At 39.5% G+C, this 26,566-nt stretch overlaps 1 protein-coding gene across 5 annotated transcripts in view; it reads right to left on the bottom strand.

The window, feature by feature from the left end:
• Positions 1-26,566, bottom strand: part of Pds5b (PDS5 cohesin associated factor B) — a 127,387-nt gene that overhangs the window by 82,090 nt on the left and 18,731 nt on the right. For all 5 annotated transcript variants that reach the window (XM_013122830.3, XM_005083163.4, XM_040751430.1 and 2 more), the window contains 2 exons: positions 4,710-4,836; positions 158-361 (listed from right to left, as the gene is read on the bottom strand). In XM_013122830.3, coding sequence (XP_012978284.1) covers positions 158-361; positions 4,710-4,817 — 312 coding nt within the window. In that variant the 5' untranslated portion in view covers positions 4,818-4,836. Of the gene's footprint in view, positions 1-157; positions 362-4,709; positions 4,837-26,566 lie in introns of those variants that run through there.

The following is a 26,566-nucleotide window of genomic DNA, read 5'->3' as shown; positions in this document are numbered from 1 at the left end:
AAACCAAACAACAACAACAAAAAGTGTCACAGGAAACAGAAGTTTAATGCCAAATTGGTCCAGTCAATGTAACAGAATCTGAAGAAATTGCTTTATTTCATTCAATGTAACAGAAAAGTAAAGTGTCAATCTGGCAGTGCTTTCCATCAGTACTTGCCTTTAGTTTATCAGGAGATGTGTAAGGAGCCTCAGGAGCATAAATCCTGAAAATATCAGCAAGGCAGCAAGCTACCAGTAAACGAACATCTTTATCAGGGTGCTTGAGGAAAAAGTCGGAAGCAAGATGCAAAGCTAGGTTCAGGTAAAGTTCCTTTTCTTCTTCAGAGTCCTGATCCATGTCCATGAAAGTTTTTACAACCATCTATACACAAAGATCATCAAATAATCAGATATTGTCTATGAATAGTCAGATAAAAGCCATAATACTTACAAAAGTTCTCTCAAAATACAGTTTCATCAGAAAAGTATAGAGTGAGATCCTTCCACAAGTGGAAGGCAAACAATTTTTAAAATATAACTAAAATATTTTTAACCAAGCACAGTTACACATGCCTATAACCCCAAGACTCAGAAGGATAGGATTTCAAGTTTAGTTTGGGCTACAAAGCAAAACCCCATCTCAAAAAAGACTCATTAATGTTTAATTTTAAAGCAGTGGTTCTCAACCTTCTTAATGCTTCAACCTTTTAATACAGTTCCTCATGTTGGGGTGAACCCAACTATAAAATTACTCCATCGCTACTTTATAACTGTAATTTTGCTGTTATGAATCTTAATGTAAATATCTGTGTTTTCTAAGGGTCATTTGACCCACAAAGGGGTCACAACCATAGATTGAGAACCACTGGTTTAAGTAAGAATTTGTCATTTGTTCACGTATCTGCCGATCAAACTTTAAATTTAAAACGCACACTACGCAGGGGCCATTATTCAGGGTCTGTATCTGTGGAGATTTGTTGTCTCCCTTGTACAAGTGTAGTAAGTTCTATAGCACTTAAAAATCACATCCCATGGGGAACCAGCATAGGACTGAACCAGGATCCCTGAATGCGGGTGTCAGCTAGGAGATCTGGGCAGTCTATGGGACCTCTAGCAGTGGAACAGTATTTATCCCTAGTGTAGGAATGGACTTTGGGAGTCCATTCCCCATGGAAGGATACTCTCAGCCTAGATACACAGAGGAGGGCCTAGGCCCAGTCCCAAATGATGAGATAGACTTTGATGATTCCCCATGGAAGGCCTCACCCTCCCTGGGGAGGGGATGGGGAGGTTGGTGGGGAGCATGGGAGGATGAGGGAACTGGGATTGATATGTAAAATAAGATTGTTTCTAATTTAAATAAAAATTTATGTTAAAAAAATCACATTCCGTTTCTTTTCTAACAGTTCTAATCCTAAAGAAAACCCTAGTATGAAAATTTCAGTTTTCATCTATTATGGTTTATTTTCACCATCAACTTGACTGGATTTAGAGTCACATGGAAACCCACCTTTGGTGTTTACCTAAAGACATAAGACCAACTACTGAATGTGGGTGGCTTGGATTCCTGAATGAATGAAAAGGAAAAACCGTGTAGAGCTCCACTTGTCCCTTTGCTTCCTGACACTGGGTGTAATGATGTGACCAACTGCCTCACTGAGACTCCTGTTACCAAGCCTTCCCTTGCCATAATGGACTGTACCCTCAAACTGTGAGCCCAAAATAAGCTCTCCTTTCCTAAAATTGCTTTTGTCAAGTATTTTGCCAGAGCAAAATGTATCATTTTAGCCACTAAATCACCCCAGATATCATTTTTCTATTTCAGCCTCCCCAAAAGACTGTATAAGCAGCTTCAAGAAAGAATGTCTGGGGCTTATGGATGGCCCAATAATCCAAGTATGTGCTATTGTTCTTCAAAAGGTCCCAGATTCAGTTGCCAGCACCCATATCAGGTAGCTCACAATTGCCTGTAACTCCAGAGCCTGAGGATCCAACACCCTCTTCTGGATTATGTGGGTACTGTATTCATGTGTGTGTGTGTTCATGCCCAGCTTAGAGACACGCATAATTAAAAAATTAAAAACGAAAAAACAACACTTTTTTAAAAGTATGTCAAAAATGTATTCGTAAGCAAAAAAATGCATCCTTCAGTTACCAAGAAGTGACTACATACAGCAAGCAAGCATAGAAAAAAATATACTTCTGGGCTACAGTAAAAGGAAATACAAATGCATGATCTCATTGGTTTAATGAGAGAACCTATGTATGTGTTACACAGAAACAAGCTGCAAGAAACAGATCTATCTTCATAATTATTTTCATAAAAGGGGAACCGAAATCAAATTAAATGAGATTTTATAGTTTAAATTCTACAACATTTTCTCTAACTTTAATATTAGTAGAAATGATTATCTAAATCTGTGCTACCCTTACTTCAAATAGAATTCAACAGAATGCCTTCTTTCTTCCAATGAGAATCAAGAAAACAGTAGAACCTGAAAGAACATGGTATTTCATGCTCACTCAGACAAAAGGTAACCATACAGCATCCACTAGGTGGTGCTACACATACTAAACGGTGAGCAGAGCCACTGAGCATCACAGCCTGGGGTTCCACTTGCTGGAGGCCTGGAATCCACAGTGGACACATGGAGCAGCTGCGGGGACAATGCTACCAGCAACCCCTCTGCTCTGCCATGCCCCATGCCAAACAGAACCAAAGTGGACAAACTGCACTATTCTCAGTATGTAAGCTCTCAACACTTTTGTGCCTATGAAAAGACACAAGACGGCATGAGCAAGTGTCTCTTCATACAAGAATGAGAAAGAAAGTGAATTTTGAATAAAATGCTACAGGAAAACCCAGAAATTATGTAAGAATGACAACCTATATGTGAACAATTATCATAATTCATAAAGCTTATATAGGTTATTTGTAAATAGCAAAAAGTATTATTTAAATTAAATCTATTTTCTATTTCTCTGAGGAGGAAGATGCTAAAAATCGTAGCAGGTATAAATATGGAAAATGATGAAAATGTGCACTAGTGCTGATGCTATAAGCAGCTGACAGTAAAAGCACACTACACAACACCGAACGTGAAGACAACGAAACAATCCAATTTGCTCCTAGCACAGATAACAGGAATTTTTCACTGTTGCGTACTCAAACAGTATTGTAACAACTATCGCTAATCCCAGCATTCAGGAAGTTTAGGCAGGATTATAAATTCAAGGCCAATTTGGGCTACATATGGAGTTTCAGGCCAGCCTGAGCTACACAGCAAGAAGGCCTTAAGAGGGAGAAGGGGAACCCTCAGTTGTAACTCAGATGAGGCCTCTAATTTTAAATATGTGAATCAGTTTGTATGTGTATGTCATCTTCATAGCACTTTTTCTTATCATTTCTGGGATAAACCTGAGAAAATAAAGGTGTTAGTTTCACAAAAAATCAACAGGCAGGAAAAGATAAATACATAGAAAAGTAAACGCATCGTACATAAAAGAGCTGAGCTTGTTTCTACTGAATGAGACAGACACGAGTTTCTAATGAGACTGAGCTTGTCAGGAGGTGGATGGATATCTTATCTATGATAAAGGTACCTTTTCTTTTAAGTAATAGACCTCTGACAGCTGCATTCTAATAGCTTAAGGAAAAGTAAACACTATCCAGACTTCAAGTGAAGTCTATGGTAGTGCTAGCATCACTTACATATATATACATACATATATACACCACACAGCAACCTAAGAAACTACTGTTTTGTAAGGCTTCTGGGTCTTCAGTATTGAAGTTTTCCTTTTTTTTTTTTTTTTTTTTTTGAGACAGGTTTTCTCTGTGGCTTTGGAGGCTGTCCTGGAACTAGCTCTTGTAGACCAGGCTGGCCTTGAACTCACAGAGATCTACCTGCCTCTGCCTCCTGATGTGCTGAAGTTTTCCAACACTGACAATCAGAATAACAGATCAGTAAATATATAGAATGTATATGTTGAAATACTACATATGACCCACTAATAAGTACAATTTTATGTTTTGCATCATTTGAAAGGAATGAGTATTATAATGCTATAGCGAAAACATGTCTAGATAATGCATACACACAAGGAAAAAAAGTATTCAAGTTTAAGAGTGATCTTGAGCAACTGGTCAACTGGGTTCACATGTACTTTGTTAATGCTGCTTTAAACATTTGAAGAGTCACAGAGACCATTAATGCCCTAAGGAAAAAGGTGAAGCATTATTCAAGTGTAATCTAAAGGGAGTCTTATCAAGAAGAAGGCCTCATGCAAGGGTAACCATCCATCTTGGTTTGCTACTGTGTGCCAGAAATAGAGGCAGACGCTAACAATCAAGCTCTGACTACTCTAAAGCAACCTACCAGGAGGTAACCTATACCCAAGGACTCTTATAAATTATACCTACAACTTCCCTTCCTACACCTGAAGAGTTGGGGATGGGGAGGGTGAGGATAAGGGTAGTGAGCATCAAATAGGAAGACAGAGCAGATAACTTGATAATGGAGAGTATAAAGATATCATGGGACATGTGCCTGTCAATCACTCTCTGAGTAGCAGTGAGCCCCACACTATTCCTTACCTACCCTATTCCCCTTTCTCTGCCATCTTAATTTTTTTTCCCCTAGTAAAGCAAGTTACATGGTCCTACATGAAGATCCCAAAGGAAAGCCCCACACTGCCCAGCTGTCTGAACCATACGGCTGTTCACTCACCTTTAAGCGCCTGACCATCTCCTCTTTAGAAATTTTATCTGAGATTTCCTTGACACCAGGAGGGTAAGTAATCTTCCCATCGTTGGTCCTTGTCTTTGAATGAGCCATGATGGAAATGTCTGTACCCCTAAAACAAGAAAAGTATTAGTTACAAACTAAAAACAGGCATGTATTATAATAAATGTAAAAGATAAGTTGTTCTCCAACAATTTGTAATTGCTTCTGATTCAGAGTAATTTGGTCATCTAGTGAAAACTACTTTACTGAACATTTCCCAAAATGACTGTGAAAAACAAATTTACTTATTCTATTCCCATTAGTAGCAAGCTGTATAATTTACACTAACTCTCCCCAACAAAACACAACACAATAGAAAAAATAACCAAAATAAATAAATGTTTAAAGTGAAAGGCAGGAATGAATGTGAATATGATCAAAATAAGTTGTATGAAATTCTCCAAGGATTAATACAAATATATTATTTAATAAAAGAAGTATCATAAATGATTAGAGGGGAAAGTGATGTAATTCTATTTCAGTTAAAAAACATTTTTAAAAAGAGAATAAAATCTCAAAACAAATACACTACCTTGAAAAGAAGAGCATTTGAAAACAAATAGGTAAAAAGATTTATATGATCTGAAGAGAAACCAGAGTATCTCAAGTTGCTAAAAGACACTTAAGAAATTGCTCAACATCCTCAGTCACCAGGGAAATGCAAATCAAAACAACAACTCTGAGATACCATCTTATACCTATCAGAATGGCTAAAATCAAAAACACCAATGACAGCTTATGTGGAGAAAGGGGAACACTTTTCCATTGCTGGTGGGAATGCAAACTTGTACAGCCACTTTGGAAATCAGTATGGCAGTTTCGCAGGAAAATGGGAATCAGTCGACCTCAAGACCCAGCAATTCCACTCTTAGGCATATACCCAAAGGATGCACATTCATACCACAAGGACATCTGTTCAGCTATGTTCACAGCAGCATTATTTGTAATAGCCAGAACCTGGAAGCAACCTAGATGCCCCCCAACCGAAGAATACTTTAAAAAAAAATGCGGTGCCACAATGGAAAAAACAATGAAATCTTGAAATTCGAAGGCAAATGGATGGAACTAGAAGAAACCATCCTGAGTGAGGTAACCCAGACACAGAATGAAAAACATGAACCTTCACCCAGTAGCTGATGGAAGCAGAAGCAGAGATTCACAGCTAACCCCTGAGCCGAACTCCTGGAATCCAGTTGTAGACAGGGAGGAGTGATGAGCAAAGGGGTCAAGACCAAGCTAGGGAAACCCACAGAAACAGCTGATCTGAGCAAGTGGGAGCTCATAGCCCCCAGTCTGACAGCTGGGGAACCAGCATAGGACCGAACCAGGACCCCTGAACGTGGGTGTCAGTTGGGGGGGGTCTGAGCAGTCTATGGGGCCTCTGGCAGTGGAACCAGTATTTATACCTAGTGCACAAATGGACTTTGGGAGCCCATTCCCTACGAAGGGTTACTCTCTCAGCCTAAATGGGGGGGGGGGGGGGCACGGACCTAGATCCTGCCCCAAATGATGTGACAGACTTTGATGATACCCCCATCGGAGGCCTCACTCTCTCTGGGGAGTGGATAGGAGGTGGGGTGGAGGTTGGTGGGGGGAATGGGAGGTTGGGAGGGAAAGGAAACTGGGATTGGTATGTAAAATAAGATTGTTTTGAATTTAAATAAAAATTAATTTAAAAAAAACTAAATAGGCAATTTCTCAGTAGCAATACCATAAGCCAGGAGACAATAAAATCTCATCTTCAATATGCAAACCCAAAGTTTAAATCTAAGGAATGTGATAGTCAAGAATAGGTGAAATAAGAACATATTAGCCGCCGGGCAGTGGTGGCGCACGCCTTTAATCCCAGCACTCGGGAGGCAGAGGCAGGTGGATCTCTTTGAGTTTGAGGCCAGGCTGGACCGACCGCCTCCAAAACAATACAGAGAAACCCTGTCTCATAAAACCAAAAAAAAAAAAAAAAAAAAAAAAAGAACATATTAGCCAAACAAAATTTGACAGCTGTCTGTATAGGCACTCAGAACATTGTTTAGCACATATTAAATACTTTGCATATATATATAATACATGTGATCAAGTGAAGAGAAGAAAGTGGATCACTTGTGAGTTTTAGACCAGCCAGTGCTATATAGTGAAACTCATTTGTGTTAAGTTTTGAAATGTAGATAGAGGATTACGTAAGTAAAAATATCAGAAAAATATTCCCTAGAAAACCAAGCAAAAGAAAACACAATCTCTCTCTCTCTCTCTCTCTCTCTCTCTCTCTCTCTCTCTCTCTCTCTCTCTCTCTCTCTCTCTCGCACGCACACACACACACACACAGCTCCAGTGCCCACTTATTTGTATGTGCTCAAGAGAAACACACATGTTTAATGTAAGGCATATACTCAAACATTCACAGCAAACCCAAGTGTCTATCAACTGTAGGATAAGTAAACATACAACAAAAATACAACTATGGAGTCAATCAAGTATTGCTTCAAATAACAATGAGGATTAGGGTTAGAGTTAATTGAAGGACATCAAACACAAAACCCCAGAGTACATGCTTATGTAAAAATTCTAAACTAGACAAACTTCTACAATGTTAAACCAGTAGTCAAGTCAGAAAATATCTGTAAAACACCTGATAAGTGACTTGTAGTACTATGACACATATATGTGTGTGTATGCGTGTGTATATATGTGTGTATGTGTATATATATGTGTATGTGTATGTGTATATATATATCTTATGACTCACAGAAAAGTGAACAGTCCACATAAGTTCACAAAATATAAACCAGCATATTATATATACACTCTCAAAAGGACACTATAAAAATACAATCATACTGACTGGACAGGGGAGCTTTACAAGTTGGATAGAAGCCTGATGCAAGGGAAACTTCCGCCAGTCTACAAGAATGGCCCCAGCTAAGACTCCCAGCAGCCTAAACTGGCCATCCCCTGGGATGGGACTGGTGACTACTACAACTACTACTATGGCTATTATCAAAGAGTGACTTCATACAGTGACTGGTGGAGGCAGATTCAGAAACCCAGGGCCAAATATTGGGCCTAGCTTGGGGAGTCCTGCTAAGGAGGGAGGAGAGATTGTAGGATCCAATGGGGTCAGAGACATCACAAGGAAATCCACAGAAACAGCTATCCCGGCTCATGGGAACTCACGGAGTGTGAACCACCAACCAGGGCGCTTACATGGGACCACCTAGACCCTCTGCATATGTATGTGACAGTTGTATAGCTTGGTCTATTTATAGGACTCCTAGCAATAGGAGCAGGAGCTGTCCCTGGCGCTTTGGGTGGCTCTTGGAAACCTATTCCTTATTCTGGATTGCTTTGTCCAGCCTGAATACAGTAGGAGGTGCTTGATCCTCTGGCACTGAGATATGTCAACACTTTGTTGATGCCCATGGGAGGCCTGCCCCTTTCTGAGTGAATATGGAGGAGGGGTGGATGGGGAGGCTGCGGCTGGGATGTAAAATAAATAAGTAAGCAAACAAACAATCAAGAAAAGAAACGATGTTTGGAGAATACATAAGCAACAGTAAGTGAAGATTCAGCATTATTATCTCCAAGAGCACAAACTAAACCTCCACCATTATACACCACACAATGACTGAAATAAAATGACAGTGACACCGAATGTAGGCAAGGGTCTGAAGAAGCCAATCTGTTAGACATTATTGGTCGTATAGTCACAGTAGACATAATTCTGGCACTTTCTTATTAAAATGAAAACTTACATTTATAGAAAATATCCCCAAATTGAAAGCATTCCAAATGTTTTTTATTGGTTGAAAACTGATATTAAAAGAATAGTGGTACATGTAGTAATTTAACAGCCACTATGCACAAAGAAAAGAGTCAGGCTCAAAGGGTTGTATGGTATGGTTTCCTTATTTAACAGTCTCAAAATAATAAAAACCTAGAAAGAGAAAACAGATGAGCAGCTTGGAGGGAACAAAGGTGGAGGAATAGGGGAAACAGGAGGCAACTCCCTCCTCACAGCAATTTTGCATGATTGAACCTCTACAGCAGTCATTCTCAACCTGTGGGTCGTGACCCCATAAGTAACAACAGATATTTACATGACAATTCATAACAGTAGCAGGTTAACAGTTATGAAATAGCAACAAAAATAAGTGTATGGCTGGGGAGGTCACAACATGGGGAACTGTATTAAAGGGTCACATACATTGGGAAGGTTGAGAACCACTGCTCGATAGGATTTAGGCATACAGAACTACACAGATACTGTGAACAATGTTGAGCAAAAACTAAGGAGAAGGGAACTGGAGACACGGTTCAGTGGCTGATAGCACTGGGTGCTCTTCCAAAGGACTCAGGTTCAACTCCTAGCACCCACAGAACAGTTCACAATTGTAAAAAACTCCAGTTCCAGGGGATCTGATTCCCTCTTCTGATCTCTGCTGGCACTAGGCACAAAAGTAATGAACATACTACATACATACAGGCAAAAACACATGTACGGTGGTTTAAGTGATGGGTGGTAGGTGGTGGTGGTGGTGGTGGTAGCGGTGGCAGTGGCGACAGCATCAGCAGCAGTGCAAGCCTTTAATCCCAGCATTTGGGAGGCAGAAACAGGTGGATCTCTGAGTTTGGGGCCAATCTGGTCTACAGAGTGAGCTCCAGAACATCCAGGGCTACACAGAAAAACCCTGTTGCAAAAATACACAAACAAACTCAAGAGTAAGTTATGTAAAATCTACCAACTAGTGATATACCCAAGTCAACTTCTTCGTCTTGCTATCATTACAAAAGTGTGCACAAAAGGGATGCATGATGGGTTGACAATATTATTTTTGCAACTTTCTGTGTTGTGTTTTAGGGTTTTCTGTGTTTTAGGGTTTTCAAGACAGGGTTTCTCTGTGTGGCCCTGGCTGTCCTGGAACTCACTCTGTAAACCCAGAGTGGCCTCAAACTCAAGAGATTCCCCTGTCTCTACCTCTTGAGTGCTGGGATTAAAAACCACCACCTGGCATAACTTTCTGTTTATAATTATTTCAAAATAAAAGTTTTTCAAGTAAAAGAGTAAACTTTAGTTATATAAACAGAGAAATTTAAAAACACAATTTACACAAAAAAGCACAATGGAAAGATGTATTTTCATGAAGCCTGAGAAAAATTATGAAAACTCTAAATATATGAAAAAATACTGAAACCCTGAAATAAAGAACTAAAAGTCAGAAACACTATAAAAATACATCTTCCTGCACAGATTAGGGATTCAATGAAGTCATCAAATCAAATTTTGGTTCTGATGTGGGGATACAGCTCAGCCAATAGAGCCCGGTTTCAATCAAGGAGGACTTGCAGTTAGGGACAGACATGACAACTGGGTACTACAAGGCAAGCCCTGTAATCCTAGAAACAGGACCAGGAGCTCAAGGCTAGTGTGATAGGTAGCAATTTCCAGGCCAGCCTGAGTTATGTGTTGTATTAAAAAACAAAACAAAGCAAACAAAAAACAGGATACTATTCATACCTTTACGTAGGGTGTGTGTGTGTGTGTGCCTGCGTGTGTATGTGTGTGTGCGCGCACATGTAGCAATAACAAAGGAAAAGAGACCATGATATCAAGAGGGAGCAAGGTAGAGGCGAGGGGGGGGGGGTCAATTAGGAGGTAGGAAGAAAAGAGACGGATGATCTAGTCATATTTTAATTTTTTAAAATTAAGTAAGATATGAAAAAGTCAAAACAGAGAGGAGACAGAAATGGGGCAAAGGAGAAACGTGGGGAAGTGGTAGTGGGAGAAAGACTGGAAGGAAAGGAGAGGAGGAAAGGGGAGGAAGAGAGACAGAAAAGAGGCAGAGGCAGAAAAAAGAAATTTGGAAAATTTATTCTACAAATATATATACAAGGCCTCAAATACCAAGACATTAAAGGATTTAAAAACAGTGAATGGGCTGGGCGGTGGTGGCCCACGCCTTTATTTCCAGCACTCGGGAGGCAGAGGCAGGTGGATCTCTGTGAGCTCGAGGCCGGGCTGAACCAACAGCCTCCGAAACAATACAGAGAAACCCTGTCTCGTAAAAAAAAAAAAAAAAAAAAAAAAAAAAAAAAAACAGTGAATGGACTTGGTTCTACCAAATAGTAAAACCCAGTACAAAGCTAAAGTAACTCAGACAATGTGGTATTGGTGAGGGGAAAAGGATCCAACGGAGCATAAGAGAAGGCCTAAAAACAGACTCAAACACATGAAACTTAGTGAAAATAGTGACAGGATAAGACAGTATCAGTCAGTAAGGACAGAACAAAAGTACTGCTGTTCCCATACTTCACACAAACATAAAATGAACTCTGAATAGATTAGTAATCTGGGCATCAAAACCAAATGTAACGCCTTTAGAATGTGATGACAGAATAAGCAGTGTCTGCCAAGGTCCAAGCTCACCAAAGCTTAGGATAAGTCATTCTGGGGGAGCATACCTAAATGCAACAGGCTTCACAACTGTCCACCGCGTCTGCAATGTAGGAACGGAACAGATGCGCTGTGCAAGTGTAGACAGCACAGAATGCAAGTATCTGTGCATTCAAATTACTGTGCACCTACTTTTCACATAATATCTCAACAGTAACTATGAGAACTGAGTTAAAATGGACCCCAGAGTCTACCAAGAGAAATACATAACCCTAAATAACTAAAGCACTGTAGCCTTTGAAACGTCTGGAAACAGCAAACATGAAGCCTGGGGAGAGAATTCAAGCAAACAGCATTTCTATAAAGGTATGGAGAGAAGAGTATGGTATAAACAAGAGAAAAGGCAAGGCTCAGAATCTATCACTGAAGCTGGGGGGGGGGGGCACCACATGGTAAATGTAGCTGGAAGAAAAGGTAAGAGTCCACAATGGGGCAGGTTTCTGAGTTGGCACTGAGTCTTACAAGCAGAGTTTAAAAGGCTGTGAATACACACAGGCTATCCTTAGAGTGAGACACACTTACCACTCCCTACCTACTAAACAAACTCCATGAACCTAAAAGTTGTACGTGTACATGTTCCTTGGCCTCCACTTAGCAGAGCTATGCTCCTCCTTCTAAACCTAGTCACATTCTAATACACAGATGGCATTAATCACAGTGTATTCACTGCACTTCTTTCTCCCCTAGATATTAATGCCTTAAGACAAACACAGGCATCACTTTATGCCACTGTTACTACATATGATAGAGATTACTAGTAAGTTCTCAGAAAGTACTTGCTGAATAAGCAACAACCATTTGGAGAAGTTGTAGTTATAATAAACAGTGCAGACTAGATGGGGGAAAAAAGGAAATAGAACAGTTTCTTCAGCCTCCCTAATGCTGAGACCCTTTAATACAGCTCCTTGTGTTATGGTTACCCCCAACTAAAACATTATTCCTATCTGTAATTTTGTACTGCTATGAATCATAATGTACTGTGTTTTCCAATGGCCTCAGGCAACCCCTGTAAAAGGGTCTTTGACCTCTAAAGGAATCACAACCCACAGACTAAGAATCACCGAAACAGAGTGAGATCAATTAGGAAACGATGACAAAGAATACAGGCAATGACTACAAGAAAACTGACTCAAAGAATTACAAATAATTCTAATAGAAAAAGAGGGAATCACTATAAAATTCAAAGTATTTGTTCCTGAAGACCTGCTTATTGAAATATTAACTGAGAATTCACTTGGTGCAATACAGTAGGTACTAACTGTATTAGGTACTAACTTTACAATAACAAGCAGCTCAAGAGACTGTTCCATGTGGAGGATGCTTGCTGCATAAGCCTAAGGATAAGAGTCTCAATTCCCCAGCACCTGCATAAAAGACAGGGCCCAGCACTGGGAAGAAGGGGCTGGGTGGCCAGACAATATAGTCTAAATAGTGAGCTTCAGGTTCAACAGGAACCTAATGGAAAACTGCATGGAGAACAGAGAGAAATACCCAACAGCAGTTTCTGGTGTCAACAAGAGCACACAGGTGAACACACATTCACAAATATGATGACAAGCAAATATATAAAATGTGTGCCTGGTTTATAACAGAGATAGTAGAAAAACCAGGTCAGATCTTGAGGAAATTAAGTTTCATCTAAAAGGCAACTAACTCTATTTTACAGAACTAAACTTTAGATTCTAAAGTTTTAAAGAAATGTAAAGCCATACAATGTTTTTATAACATCTACTGCTTTTGCTTTTCAAATTTAAAAGTTTAATAAAGAAAATGTGAAACAGGGGAAGGAGAGATGGCCCAACACTAAAAACCACTGACTGGTCTTCTAGAGGATATGGGTTTGATCCCCAGCACCCACATGGAGGCTAACAACCATCTCTAATTCCAATTCCAAGGGATCCAAAGCCCATTTCTGGCCCCTGAAGGCACTGCACATATTCAGTACAAGCAAAACACCCATTCACATAAAAAAATTAATGTGAGGTTGAGGAAAACACTTGGGCAGTAAAGTGAGGATCTGAGTCTGACCCCAGCACCCACGTAAAAGGGCAGGTGTGGTGGTGTACACTCATAATCAATTCCAGAACCAGGGAGGCAGGGATGGGACTGTATAGATCCCTGAGATTAGCAGACCCAAAAGGGGGAAATGGCCTTCTGAAAAACAATGCCTAAGGCTGACTCCACATACACCTGCACGCACAATGACAAACACGTTTGCACAAACATACATACTACACCCAAGAAGGGAGACAGGGAAGACAGATGAAGGGAGAGGGGGAGGGAAGGATGGAGAGAGGACAGGCCATGTGAACTCCAGCACAGTGGCAGGCACCGTAATATCAGCACTCAGGTGATAGAAGCAAGGCTGTCCACAAGGCCAGGGTCAGCCTTGTCTATGTAGCAAATTCCAGGCCAGCCAGGAGTAAGACTGTCTCAAAAGAGGGGGGTGGAGGGTATAAGATGAGCTCAGTTTCCCAAGACTGAACTTTGAAGAAATAAATATATTGAAAGTCAAGGAGCATAACAGATAGAACTAAATGCCTAGGGACAAAAGGGATGTCTCAAGACAGGGGGTGATATATAGTGGCAAATACTTTAGTGAAAACACACAAATGACCTCAGTAAGTACTTCCTTGAACCTGGATTTTTTTTAATGTTCTTAGAAGATAAAACCAAATCACAAGGTAAAAAGATGGAAAGGAAACAAGGCAGAAAAGAGAAAGTCGCCAAATGATGTTGGGGGGGTAGGACTGAGACAGGCATGCTCCTCCCAGACTGACAGACCCAAGGAGATCTGAGACTCATCCCAACAGAATCGCAACTATTCACCTGATAAACATAAAATACAAATGAAGAGTTACTGCTTTAAGAAGAATTTATATTAAAAAATGAACCTTATTAGAATCTATTGCATATGCAATACATACTAGGAAACAATGTATTAACTTCCTTTTCCATTTCAAAATACCAATTGTAACTGTGGGTGATGGTACATGCCTATGACCCCAGTATTTGGGAAGTGGAAAAAGAAAGATTAGGGCTCAAGGGCAGTCTGGGCTACACAGTGAGACTCCATCTCAAAAAGCTGAACAATAAATTAGTAAAACACAAATTTTGTGGGCTGGAGACCTGGTTCAGTGGTTAATAGCTCTTGTTGCTCCTGCTGGGTTGCATTCCCTGCACTCACATGGTGGCTCACAGCCATCAGTAACTCCAGTTCCAGGGGCTCCAACACCCTCTTCTATCTAGCCTCCTTGAGCACTGCATGCATGCAGTGCATACATATACAGGCCAACAAAACACTCATACATTTTTAATTTCACTGGAAAGATGGCTCAGTGGTTAAAGGTACTGGCTGCTCTTACAGAGGACCTGGGTTCATTTCTCAGTATCTCTATAGCAGCTTACAACTGCCTCTAATTCAAATTTCAGGGGACATGATGCCCTCCCTCTCTGACCTCTGCAGGTACTGCACATGTGGTGCACATACATACATACATACATACATACATACATACATACATACATGTAAAACACCCATATACATAAAATAAAAATAAGTATAAAGTATTTCAAATGAATTTATCACCAATTTAAAAGATGACAACCTAGAATTCTTCTACTTTCAATGGGTGATTTGAAACTTTCAGAAAGCCCTTAAACTTAAAATTTATATGTAAATTGCATTTACATTTTGTATCTGGTATAAACAACAGATATAAAGAAATAATCTAGATACTATAATCTTTGTAAAACTCAGTTATTTCTTTTAAAAACGTGTATTTTATTTTTAAAGCCAGGTGTGGCAGCAAACACCTTTAATCCAAGCACTGGGGAAGCAGAGTCAGGAGGATCACTGTGAGTTCCAGGACAGCCAGGGCTACATAGTGAAACCCTGTCTCAACACACACGTAACCCCAAAAACGAAAGGTGTATTGTTTTTAAAAAGTAGTTTTATTAATACTTTGAGGATGTCATACAATGTATTTTGATCACATCAACTTTCCTCCTCTTCACCTCCCAATCCATCCAAGTATGAGTGTTGTGGGGTTTTGTTTGTTTTTGTCTGTTTCTTTGAAGGTAGTCACTAACTGTGGCTCTAAAAATCTTTTCTGTCCCCTCTTCCTCCAAGATCCCTTAGGGATGGAGTGTGATAGGCATATTCCATTTAGGGCTAAGCACTCTACCATCTAAAAGAAATGTGTTTAAAAATCAATCTAATCATCAATTCTTGACTCAAAAGATATATAAGATCTTTCCATTGGATAAAACAGAAAAATAGCACTGGGAGGAATGAAGAGCAAGACAATAGCTTATTTTTTCAGATAATCTAGTAAGAAATGAGTATGACATTTTCATGATTTTCTTAATGATTCATAATGTTTCATTAAGTTCACTGTCATGAATCAAAACAAGCTATTACCAGAATCCCTACATGGTCATGTTTATTAAGAGTTGTTTGTTCTCCTGGGATTGCACCTCCAGGTTTAAGACAGGATTAAGACAACTGTAGCGTTTGTCAAGACTGTACATCTGAGGACCAGCAGGTGGCACACTCACTAAAGACGATCCATACAGCAATTAAACAGAATGAGAAATTAGGCTTATTCTTGTTGAGGACAATGGAAAAATCTAGTAAGAGAAACTCCTAAAAGACAAAAAAAAAGATAAATGAAGCTATTCTCCCTTAAATACATAACCTTACAGCAATATTTACTTATATTCCAACTGTTTAAACAAAAGGCTGTTTCCACACAGTGTGCTTATAATAACTCAGCTAGCATCAAATTCAAACAGCACAGATGTTGTCAAAACTCCTTAATATTTCTAGGGTTAATGGCACTCATGTATTGAAAGATGATTATTTCTCAGTGTGGATAGTATGTTCAAAGCCCTGTCTGATGAAGAGAGAAAAATCACCACTATAACACATCTGGTTTTAATTAATTCTCTTCAGTGCAAATGTCTGTTTAATGATTATTCTTATGTGTGCCAATAAAATATAATAAATTGTTCCCTCTATATTGTTGCACATCTGAGGCTCAATTAGATATGGAACAGGAATGTTCTGCTTCTGTGCTGTGTGCAGACTTCCCGTTATTCTTGAAGTGGTACAGCTTTAACAACTCTACTTAATGCACTCACTGTATTAGGAAACAAAGTCATCTAGATACGACACCACATATAAAAGGAAACGTGGGGAGTCTAGTGCACATATTTGGTCATTTTATGCATGGGACTTGAACATCTGCAAATTCTGGAATCCAAGAGGATTCTGGAACCAGTCCAACAGACACAGGGAAATGACTGCAGTTTCCAATAGTTCTTTTAGAAAACAGACCAATTTTGAGTTGATGTTATAAAAAAAAAAAAAAAAAAAGACACGGTCATATCTTGTGTTCATCTTTTTTTAAGAAGCCGGGTGTGGTAGCACACACCTTTTATCCCAGCAGAGGGTTGATGGATCTATGTGAGTTTGAGGCCAGCTGGATCTATATAGTGAGTTTCAGAACAACCAAGACTACTTAATGGAACCCAGTCTAAAAAAAAAAAGAAAGAAAAAAAGAAAAGAAAAAGTTCTATTAAATCTCTTTACAAGTAGTATGTTTTGTATAAATAGTAGCAACCTCTCTCATTTATTGAAACCCCTTTATTTCTATAGTCAGTAGTCAACTCAGGGTCCATTACAACATAATAAAATTATTGAGCCTCTCTACTATCAAATCTTAGGCAGACATTCTTGCTCCTCTTCTCTTGGTAAACTACTTCATTGAGAATATGGAAGTTCAAACAGGAACTTCCTTTGCCTCCTATCACCAAATTAAATGTCTAGATATATTTGCACACATTTTCTACTGTTCCCAGAAAGGAACAAGTTTCTTCACATAAAAGACTGTGGTGCACAGGATCTCAGGTTCTGTAGCTTTCTGAGAGCTTCACTTCATTAGTTCTCTTGTCTTTCCACCATACTGCATCTACTAGATCTTTTCAGTATTCAAACACTATTCCTGGATAGAAGGAAGATAAACAGCACATGTGCTTAGACTACATTTCTCATAATAATCCAATACAACTTCTCAGGTCCACCAAAATCAGCTGTAATGCTTTCACTGTGACTGGCAGATTGCAGAAAGGGTAAAAAGTTCCCTCTGTTTACAAACATGCAATATAACTTGCTTTTACCATCAAGAAGTGAGGATAGGCTAGGGGCATAGCTCAGTAGAGCACCTGCCTACCGCGACCAAGGCCTTGACCCATAGCACCACCAAGTTAAGAAAGGTTTCTAGGCCTTAATCTCAATCTGACCAAACTTTTACCTGACCTGACCAGAAAAAGGCAAACTCAGTAAGGTCCTTGTGTTGAGTTTACTAGTCTGGGGTTCTTGACACTTATTTGAGCAAGTCTACAATATCCCTTTGTAAATTATCCATTTGTTAAATAAGAATAGAGAGTCACACATGGTGACATATACCTGTAACCAAACAAGGTAGACAAATTAGGGAGTTCAAGGTCATCCTCAGCTACCTACCAAGTTTGAGGACAGCTTGCTGTTTTTTGAGACCCCATTTCAAAATAGCAAATTAAAAACCATACAAAGAAAGCAACAGTTAATCCAGACATGGTCACCTTTAATTCCAGCACTTGGGAGGCAAAAACAGGAGACCTCTCTGAGTTCGAGGCCAGGCTGGTCTACACAGCGAGTTCCACAAGAAAAACAAAACAAACAAACAAACAAAGTCAGTCCTAGACAAACCACCAAGTAATCGCATATCCACACCTGGAGAAAGCCTCACCCATGTCTGCAGAACCACCCTGATCATCCAAATCCATCCAAATACAAATTATCAATTTGCAGAACTGGAACTGGGAATCAAGTCACGGATGATTTGCTACACAATAAATGCCATGGGTTTCTATGTGACTAAATCAAATGAAAGACTTTCTCACCTTATGTACTCCATTTTAGCAATATGACAGAGAACTAACCAGAGCTTCCTTCTTAAGACACTACTTTCCTTACATTTCTAGTGCCCTTTTACTTGTTGCTGAGTTCTTTTTCTCCTACTTTACTAGTCACACCGCCTTTATTTCCTTCCCTTCTACCCAACCTCTTTTTGTATGGCAGCTTCCTTGGAGATTCAAACATTCTGAGATTGAAACATTCCTTCTCCCAGGGAAGCTCCTTAATACAAAAGGTAAACAACTCCAATTAGCTTCAGGAAATCCCTGAAACTGACCTGATTCACTAGACCTCTCCCTCCCAGAGTGAACAATAAAGACCACTGAGAGTCACTTTCAGACAAGATGAGCTGCAAAGAAAAGGAAGACTGAAACCAGAACAGCTCCCTGTAAGAAGCAGAAAACAGCCAAGCTGCATGCAAGCGGTGGAGACCAACTGAGCTACCTGGAAAGGATACTCTTCAACATAATGAGCTGCCTGCAGGCTGTGCAGTCTGCTCCAGGTTCCCAGTTTTATGCGCTGTCACCCATGTTGAATGGGTTTTGATGATTCAGCTGTCTTTGGGTCATTTCTGCTTCTCTAAGGAACTCCTCATCTTCACCTGAGTTCTGTTAGTATCCCCAATAAAACTCACTGGTTCACCAATGTGGACTTTGGTGGCATCCATATTTGGTCTGTAATGGGTTCCCTAGTTGGGGTGAGTAGATGTTGTGTATGCTGAGTCTCCCCAGAAAATGTCTGTCATGCAACTCCTATAAATATCAACAGTCTACCAGTGCTTAATTCATCCACTCTATTCTTTTTGACTGTACAAATTTCTCTCCCGTGATGACAAAACTTTGTTATTAAACCCTCAAAATAATAAAGAAAACAGACCAAGTTATCTTCTCTGAATATACAGTTCATGCATACAATAGCCTTAAACCCTCAAAATAATAAACAGACCAAGTTATCTTCTCTGAATATACAGTTCATGTATACAATAGCCTCCTTAATATTGACATTGGGATAGTCACTGACAAGGACAAATTAAGAGACCTGACCTCATTCTTTTGTCTCTGTCTCAGTGTTACATTTGTGCACCTTACTTCTATCTCACAGAAACTAGAACCGATCCTTGACACTATCTTTTCAATATTGAGAGTTAATAATCAAGTCCTGCAAATGTTGCCTGCAACACAAATTAAACCCAACCACCCTTACTTAACCATCTCTTCAAACAAACTAGTCTGAGCTACCTCCAATTCATTATTCAAATAGTAGCTACAGACTTTAGTATGCCAACATCTTCCTATCACTGTCTTTGAAATTTTTAGACAGTTCTGTTACCAGAATATGCTCCAACTACACCAATCTAAACTCATCCTCATTGCACTCTATGTGTATGAGAAAGTCACATGTCTATACCTTAAAAGTGTCAAACCCAGACCTTTCTGTCTGGGGATATGCTATCCTGCTTCATGGAGAAACTTCTCATTTAGTCCTCATGCCTGGCTAGCACTGATTGTTCAAGTCTCACAGGCCAATGAAATCTGAGTCTAAAGTAAATTTCTGCATATTCTCTCCTACCACTCCTGTATGACTCTTTCAAATAATTACCAAAGAAGTATTAATTCTCTAATGTCTGTTTCATAAGCCAAGAGCCTGAGAGCACATTCAACCATGCTTTCTGAGCAGCAAAAACATCAAGAAATAGTCTTTGAAATTCTATGTGCTGGAACTTGCCTGTAATCCAAGTACTTGAAAGGTAGAAGTAGGAAGAAGAGCAGTCAAAGGCCAGTCCCCATTTCAATGCATAGGGAGTTCAAAACCAACCTGGGCAACCTAAGACTGTCTCAAAAGAGAAAAAAAGGAACTGTCATGGTGCATGGGGCACTAGGGTCTCACACAAACCCACAGAGAATAACTATGCAGCAGGGAGATCTAGCCATAGAGACATGGAGGTTGGTGACTGTGAGTGCACTCTATGGCAAAAGCAAACTCAGCTGGAGCTGGACGCACTGAACTCATCCATTTCTAGGCCTTAAGAGTACCTCCCTGCCATTCATAGTTTGCTGCCAGGCAGTTCTGTAAGCACTGCACCCAATTCTAGGCGGTTGCTGAATTTCCACAGCTTGTTCCAATTAGGCAGCTACGGCTAAGGAAAGTTTGAGAGCACTAAGAGACCAACAGCAGGCAGAAAGCTTGATCCCTTCAGTTCCATACACACATACACCACAACACCCTAGTCAAGGCTCAGTACTCTCCCTAAGTAGTGGTGCCCAGACAGGCTATAAAGCTCACTGCAGCCAGTAACAGCTACCAATACAAACAAAAAGGGAAAGACTAAAGTGAATGCATCCCAGCCTCTTACTGATGTGGGTCCACAGTCAGCATAAAACACCAACTTGTATATTGAACACAAAGGAACTACAACAGAGCTCAATAACAATCTATTGTCCATGACTAACCTTACCCTCTCCAACTAGCAAGTTCCCGTATTATGACTCCAAGAAGAACCTTCCCTAATTCTTTATCTTCTTTTTCTGTTTTTGTTTTGGTATTTTTTTTCCTTTTTACTGTTACTTTTTAGTACTGTTTTTCTCTTACTCTTTAAATCTTATGTTTTTATTTTTCTCAGCTTTCTTTTTGTGCTAGCTGAACATGAAGTTATGGTAAAAGAAAATGTAAAACCTGTAAATGTTAAGGAAAAATTAACCAATATTTTTAAGAGAAAACTTAAACTTAGAAGTGATGAATCAAAACTAAGCATTCCTGCAGAGCACTAGTAGCAAATTCTTTTAATCCCAGCACTTGGGAGGCAGAGGCAGGTGAATTTCTGGGAGTTCAAGGACAGCCTACAGAGTGAGTTCTAGGACAACCAGGGTTACACAGAGAAATCCTGTCTCAAAAAAAGCAAAAAATTACGAAACAAAACAACAACAACCACAACAAAAAAACAACTAAGCATTCATTAAAAAGAATGGCTGTGAAGAAGGAAGACGCTAGTAACACATAGATGGTAGGCAGAACAAATGAACAATAACTGAAAACTGCAATGAAGGTCAAGGAAAAGTGTCTGTCTGTGATCAAGTAACCAAACTAATCAAGGAGACTGGGGTTCTTGTGCTAACGTAAATGAGAGAACAGCTGAACTGAAAAAAGCTGTTCACAGTAATTCCAGTCTGTTCAACACAACCATGTATTTTTGAAAATACCTTGCTGTTTTTCTATTTCTATTTGGGAAGGAAATAGTAAAACAGAAACTAAAGCTAGCATCAGAAGTAACAACATTGGCTCAATTAATGTTAATATGCACTCACAGGTGGCAGGTTTCCACGATACGTATATAATAAACTTTTGTTAAATTACAATTACACCAACCTAAATAGTTTATGTCTCTTTTCTGTCCCTTTATAAATATGATCATTGGTATGAGGGAGCAAAAAAGATGACAATCCATGTCTATTTAGAATCTTTAGAATCCCAAACAGACAAGATCAGAAATATGCCTTTCCATGTCATATTATACTGAAGAGCCCAGAGTCCAGAAAGCTACACAAGAAGAACACCAAGTTACTTACAAAGGCAAACATAACAGAGTATCAGCAGACCTGCCAGTAGAAACTCTAAAGGCCAAGAAAGCACCTGACTGGTGAATTTCAAATTAAGTCACAATGTAACTACCAACCAAAATAACAACATCTAACAAAGTTATCCCTTAAAATAAGAGGTAAATAAGGACCTTCCAGAAAGCACAAGCTTTCAAAAAGAACAAAACAAAACAAAAATCAAGTCCATTAGGCTAACAGCACAAAATATTCTAGGAAGAACATATAAGACAGATACAGTCATGAAAGTCCAAGAAAGAAGTAACTTCATTGTAAGAATGAGAATTAGGAAAAGAATGAATTAATTTCATTAACTCAGTAAACAAAAAAGCCCCTAAGATGAAGAGAGAAGCAAAACAAAACAAAAATCTTTCCAGAGATGGTAGTGGTCCTCTCCTTTAATCCCAGCACTCAGAGGCAGAGGCAAGCGGATTTCTTTCAGTAACAGCCATAAATGTAACCATTGTTGTCTTAACTCTGAGACACAGGATGGCATAATGAACCAAAAAAAAAAAGAGGGGGGAGCCAACTATTTGCTGTCTGCAAGAAACGCATTTCACTGACAAAGACACAAATAGACTAAAAATAACTACAAAGCCATTTAAGGAAATATTTAAAAAGGAATGAGAAGTCCTGAGTTCAATTCCCAGCACCCACATGGTGGCTCACAAAACCTTCTGTAATGAGATCTGTCACCCTCTTCTGGCCTGCAGGTGTACATGCAGACAGAATATTGTAATACAATAAATATTTTTTTTAAAAAGTTCATGTAGGAAAGCCATCAAAGGTCTATCTAGATGTGTGAAAGAATATATAAAGTCTGCACACATAGGAAATGTGTACTTTTATAGAGAGACGATTCAGAGGACAACTCTTCAGGAGTCTGTTCTCTCCTACCACCACAGGTTCTAGGGATTTGCATGTAAGCACCTTTAACTGTGTCCAGTAATGTGTTGTTTTCTGTGTTACCATTCAAAGTTATAAAGAGCAACACCTAGAAACTCTTTTTCTGGGCTACTTGCTTTCCAAATACTCACTTTGAAAGGATTACACTTTGATTGCTGCTTTAGTTTGTATCTTCTTTTTGTTGTTGTTTTGTTTTCTTTTTTGATAACACACATAGTCCTTGAATTTGCTGAAACTTCTTTTGGGGAAAGCAATAAATTTTAAGTATCTCTGTGAAAAATGAGCCAAGAGAATGTCAATGACTCAACTAGCATCCAAGAGCTCCTGAATGGTAGAATGAGAGAACCACACCTATCTGCTGCTTATGTGTGCATGGCTGGAAGCAACCATAATAGTCTTTACTGAATATTGACTGACATAAAAAAAAAAGTTGGGGGGGGACGACAGGACAGGACACACTTTTAATCCCAGCACTTGGGAGGCAGAGGCAGGTGGATCTCAGTGAGTTCGAGACCAGCCTGGACAGCCTCCAAAGCCACAGAGAAGCGGTCTCAGGAAAAAAAAAAAAAAGCTGCACTATACCTAAAGGTTCATTTTATTCACTCATTTTTATATCTCAATGAAAGCCAAATTCAGACTATTCAACAAGTGATACAACAATGTGTGGCAACACAAGATGTTCAAAGGCCAGTGATCACAGGGTATAGTTAATGAAGGGTATCTCCTCTGCAGAAGAATGATTCTTCAAACTCCACTCATGAAGCTCATTCTAACCAAAACCTGGTAACAATGCCCAGTGCTTGTCTGAGTGAAGAGTGTTAAATGAACACACACACTCCTTATATGTCATGTCAAGGACGTACTCAGGGAATATTCTGAAAACCACTCATCTGTCAGATATTCAAATGCAATTACAACCTTTCTTAACGGGGGAGGGGATAGTGTATAGTAAGTATTAAACATTTACAACACATTTCCTGGAATCCAGCAATTCTTCTCTTCCAAGTGTCTCACACTAATAAAAATACTTTTATGGTATAAACGAGAAAATCTGGCATCAACAAGGCTATAGCTTCATGAAGTATAGACTATTATTACTGTGGAATACAAAATACAGCCACGACAGAGTTATACATCTATTTTGTCAGCAAAATATAGGGTGACAAGATTGAGACCTGACTTTCCTACACAGTGGGAGAGAGAACCTACTTCCCCCAACTTGTCCTCTGACCTCCTTATATGTGCCCACATGCATAATACATACACACAAATGGAATAAATCTATGAAGAAACGTTTTTTAAAAAGAACAAATTGTGTTGGCATAGCCAATATGCTGTCATTTGTGCTTAAATGTATGCACAATATATGAAAAATATGAGTATGGCATTTTCAGTAAAACAAGCACCCACAGTACCAATCAAAACATGCTAGGAGCCAGTTAAGATGACTCAGCAGGTAAAGGCACCTGCAATCAAGTCTGACAAAATGAGTTCAAAACCCAGAACAAACATGGTATACTCTCACAATTTGTCCTTTGACTTCCACAGGCATGTAGGATCTCAATATACAAACACAGAAAATAAATAAATAAATAATAAATGGGTTTTTAAAAATTGCATTAGGCACAGTACGACATTAATCCCAGCACTTTCAAGGCAGAGGCAGGCCTATCTTTGTGAATTCAAGGCCAGCCTAGCATATATAGAGTTCCAGGTCAGTCAAGGCTACTTAGTGGGAATTCGTCTTCAAAACGTGTGTGTGTGTGTGTGTGTGTGTGTGTGTGTGTGTGTGTGTGTGTGTGTGTGTACACGTGGCCTGGACCAAGTAGCTTTTAAAACACAAAGAAGAGCTGGAGAGAATGACTCAGTCAGTCAAGTGCTAGCCTTGAAAGGTAAGTGTGCTGGGCAGTGGTAGCACACGCCTTTTAATCCTAGCACCCAGAGGCAGAGGCAGGCAGATATCTGTGAGTTTGAGATCAGTTTTTTTCTATAAAAGCTAGTTCCAGGTCAGCCTCCAAAGTCACAAAGAAACCCTGCCTCAAATCCCCCCCCCCAAAAAAAGGCAAGTTAAGAGTGCGAGTTTGAGCTCCAGACCATATATAAATCTCCCCCAGGAGCCGGGTTGTGGTGGCGCACGCCTTTAATCCCAGCACTCGGGAGGCAGAGGCAGGCGGATCTCTGTGAGTTCAAGGCCAGGCTGGACCGACAGCCTCCAAAACAATACAGAGAAACCCTGTCTCGTAAAACCAAAAAAAAAAAAAAAAAAAAAAAAAAAAACAAACAAAAAAAAAACTCCCCCAGGAACCCTAGCACTGAGGAAGTTAAGCTAAGAGGGTCCCTAGGACTCTCTGGCCAGCCAGGAAGCTTCGAAGTGATTATGATTCAAGCCACAAATAAAGTGATTCAGATTTATGTAAACTACAAAAATAAAAATTAATCAGCCTAATTTATGTCAGACACAAACACACAAATTTTGGGGGAGTTTTTCTTTGTCTCACAGTACGAGTTTTAAAATATCTTTCCCATTACTGACAGATTATACACTAGAAAAACTAGAAGTCATAATTACAAATTTGATTTATTTCTAGAGCCCAGATTCTTAAGCTATGGATCACAAGCTCCATTTGGGGTCATGTAATTGAATGTGAGGGCTGTAAAAACTCTGGCAGTATTAAAATGTTTCTCAGCACATAATGACCACAATGAATACAAAACGCAAATGAAGCTGGGCAATGGTGGCACACGCCTTTAATTCCAGCACTTGGGAGGCAGAGGCAGGCAGATCTCATGAGTTCAAGACCAACCTGATCTACAAGAGCTAGTTCCAGGACTGGCTCCAAAACTACACAAGGAAACCCTGTCTCGAAAAACCAAAATAAACAAACAGATAAATAAATAAGCCCACAGATGAGACCGCAACCATTCTGTAACACACAACTTCAATGCAGCCTTGGTTCTAAACACACAGCACTGTGTGGGAGACACAACACAATACCATCTCAGAATACCTCGGCCCAATTCTGAGAGGTGTTCCGTAGACTGCATTGTTTTCACTGTACACACAGTCTTCTGTTCTTATAGAATTGTAGTGGTTTAGTTACTATTGCCTACTGTCATGCTTCTGCGTGTAAATATTAAGTCACCTTTTGCATTGCATTGTGTTAGCATGTGATTTTTTAAAAACTGCTGTTGTGAGATGCTAACTTGAGTTTCATTAAGAAATTTGCTAAATATGGGGTTGAAGATTGGATTAGTAGGCTGAACAAGCATGAGGACCTGGGAGTCTGAATCCCCAGTGCTCATGACAAAGCTGAATGTGTCAGTGCTTGTCTGTAACCCACCCCCAGACACACACACTGGAGGAGACACAGGAAGACCCCAGGAACTCACTGACCAGCCAACCAGCCTAACCAAAACAGTGAGCCCCCGACTTAACTAAATACCTATTTCAAAATTAAGATGGAATGACCAAGGAGGACATCCAACACCATCCTCTGACCTACACTCACACCCACCCACAGGCACACACACTACAGCACACATACACACTACAACACATACACTGGCCAAACAACAACAAATCATTATATTTTGGCTTGTGATTAAGACAGAATTTCAAACAATTTCTAAAACACCCTAAACACGCATCTACCATTCTGCACTATGTATTTATGTGAAGGCTATTCTCAGCATTGATGACTATAAAAACACTCATGGCTAAAAAAGGCTGAAATATTAAATTCTGCAGTATAAAACACTCAACCAAGATTCAATTTTTATGTTAAAAAATATCTATTTTGCTAGTATACAAATTTACTTTTTCTTTGATAAATGGTAAAATTACATGAATACCAAATCTTTTAAAATAAATTTCTTTAGATCATCAATAAATACC

The sequence above is a fragment of the Mesocricetus auratus genome, unplaced genomic scaffold (genome assembly GCF_017639785.1).
Source record: "Mesocricetus auratus isolate SY011 unplaced genomic scaffold, BCM_Maur_2.0 Super-Scaffold_100008, whole genome shotgun sequence".
NCBI classification, from domain to species: Eukaryota; Metazoa; Chordata; class Mammalia; order Rodentia; family Cricetidae; genus Mesocricetus; species Mesocricetus auratus.
This window is presented reverse-complemented; position numbering and strand designations above follow the sequence as displayed.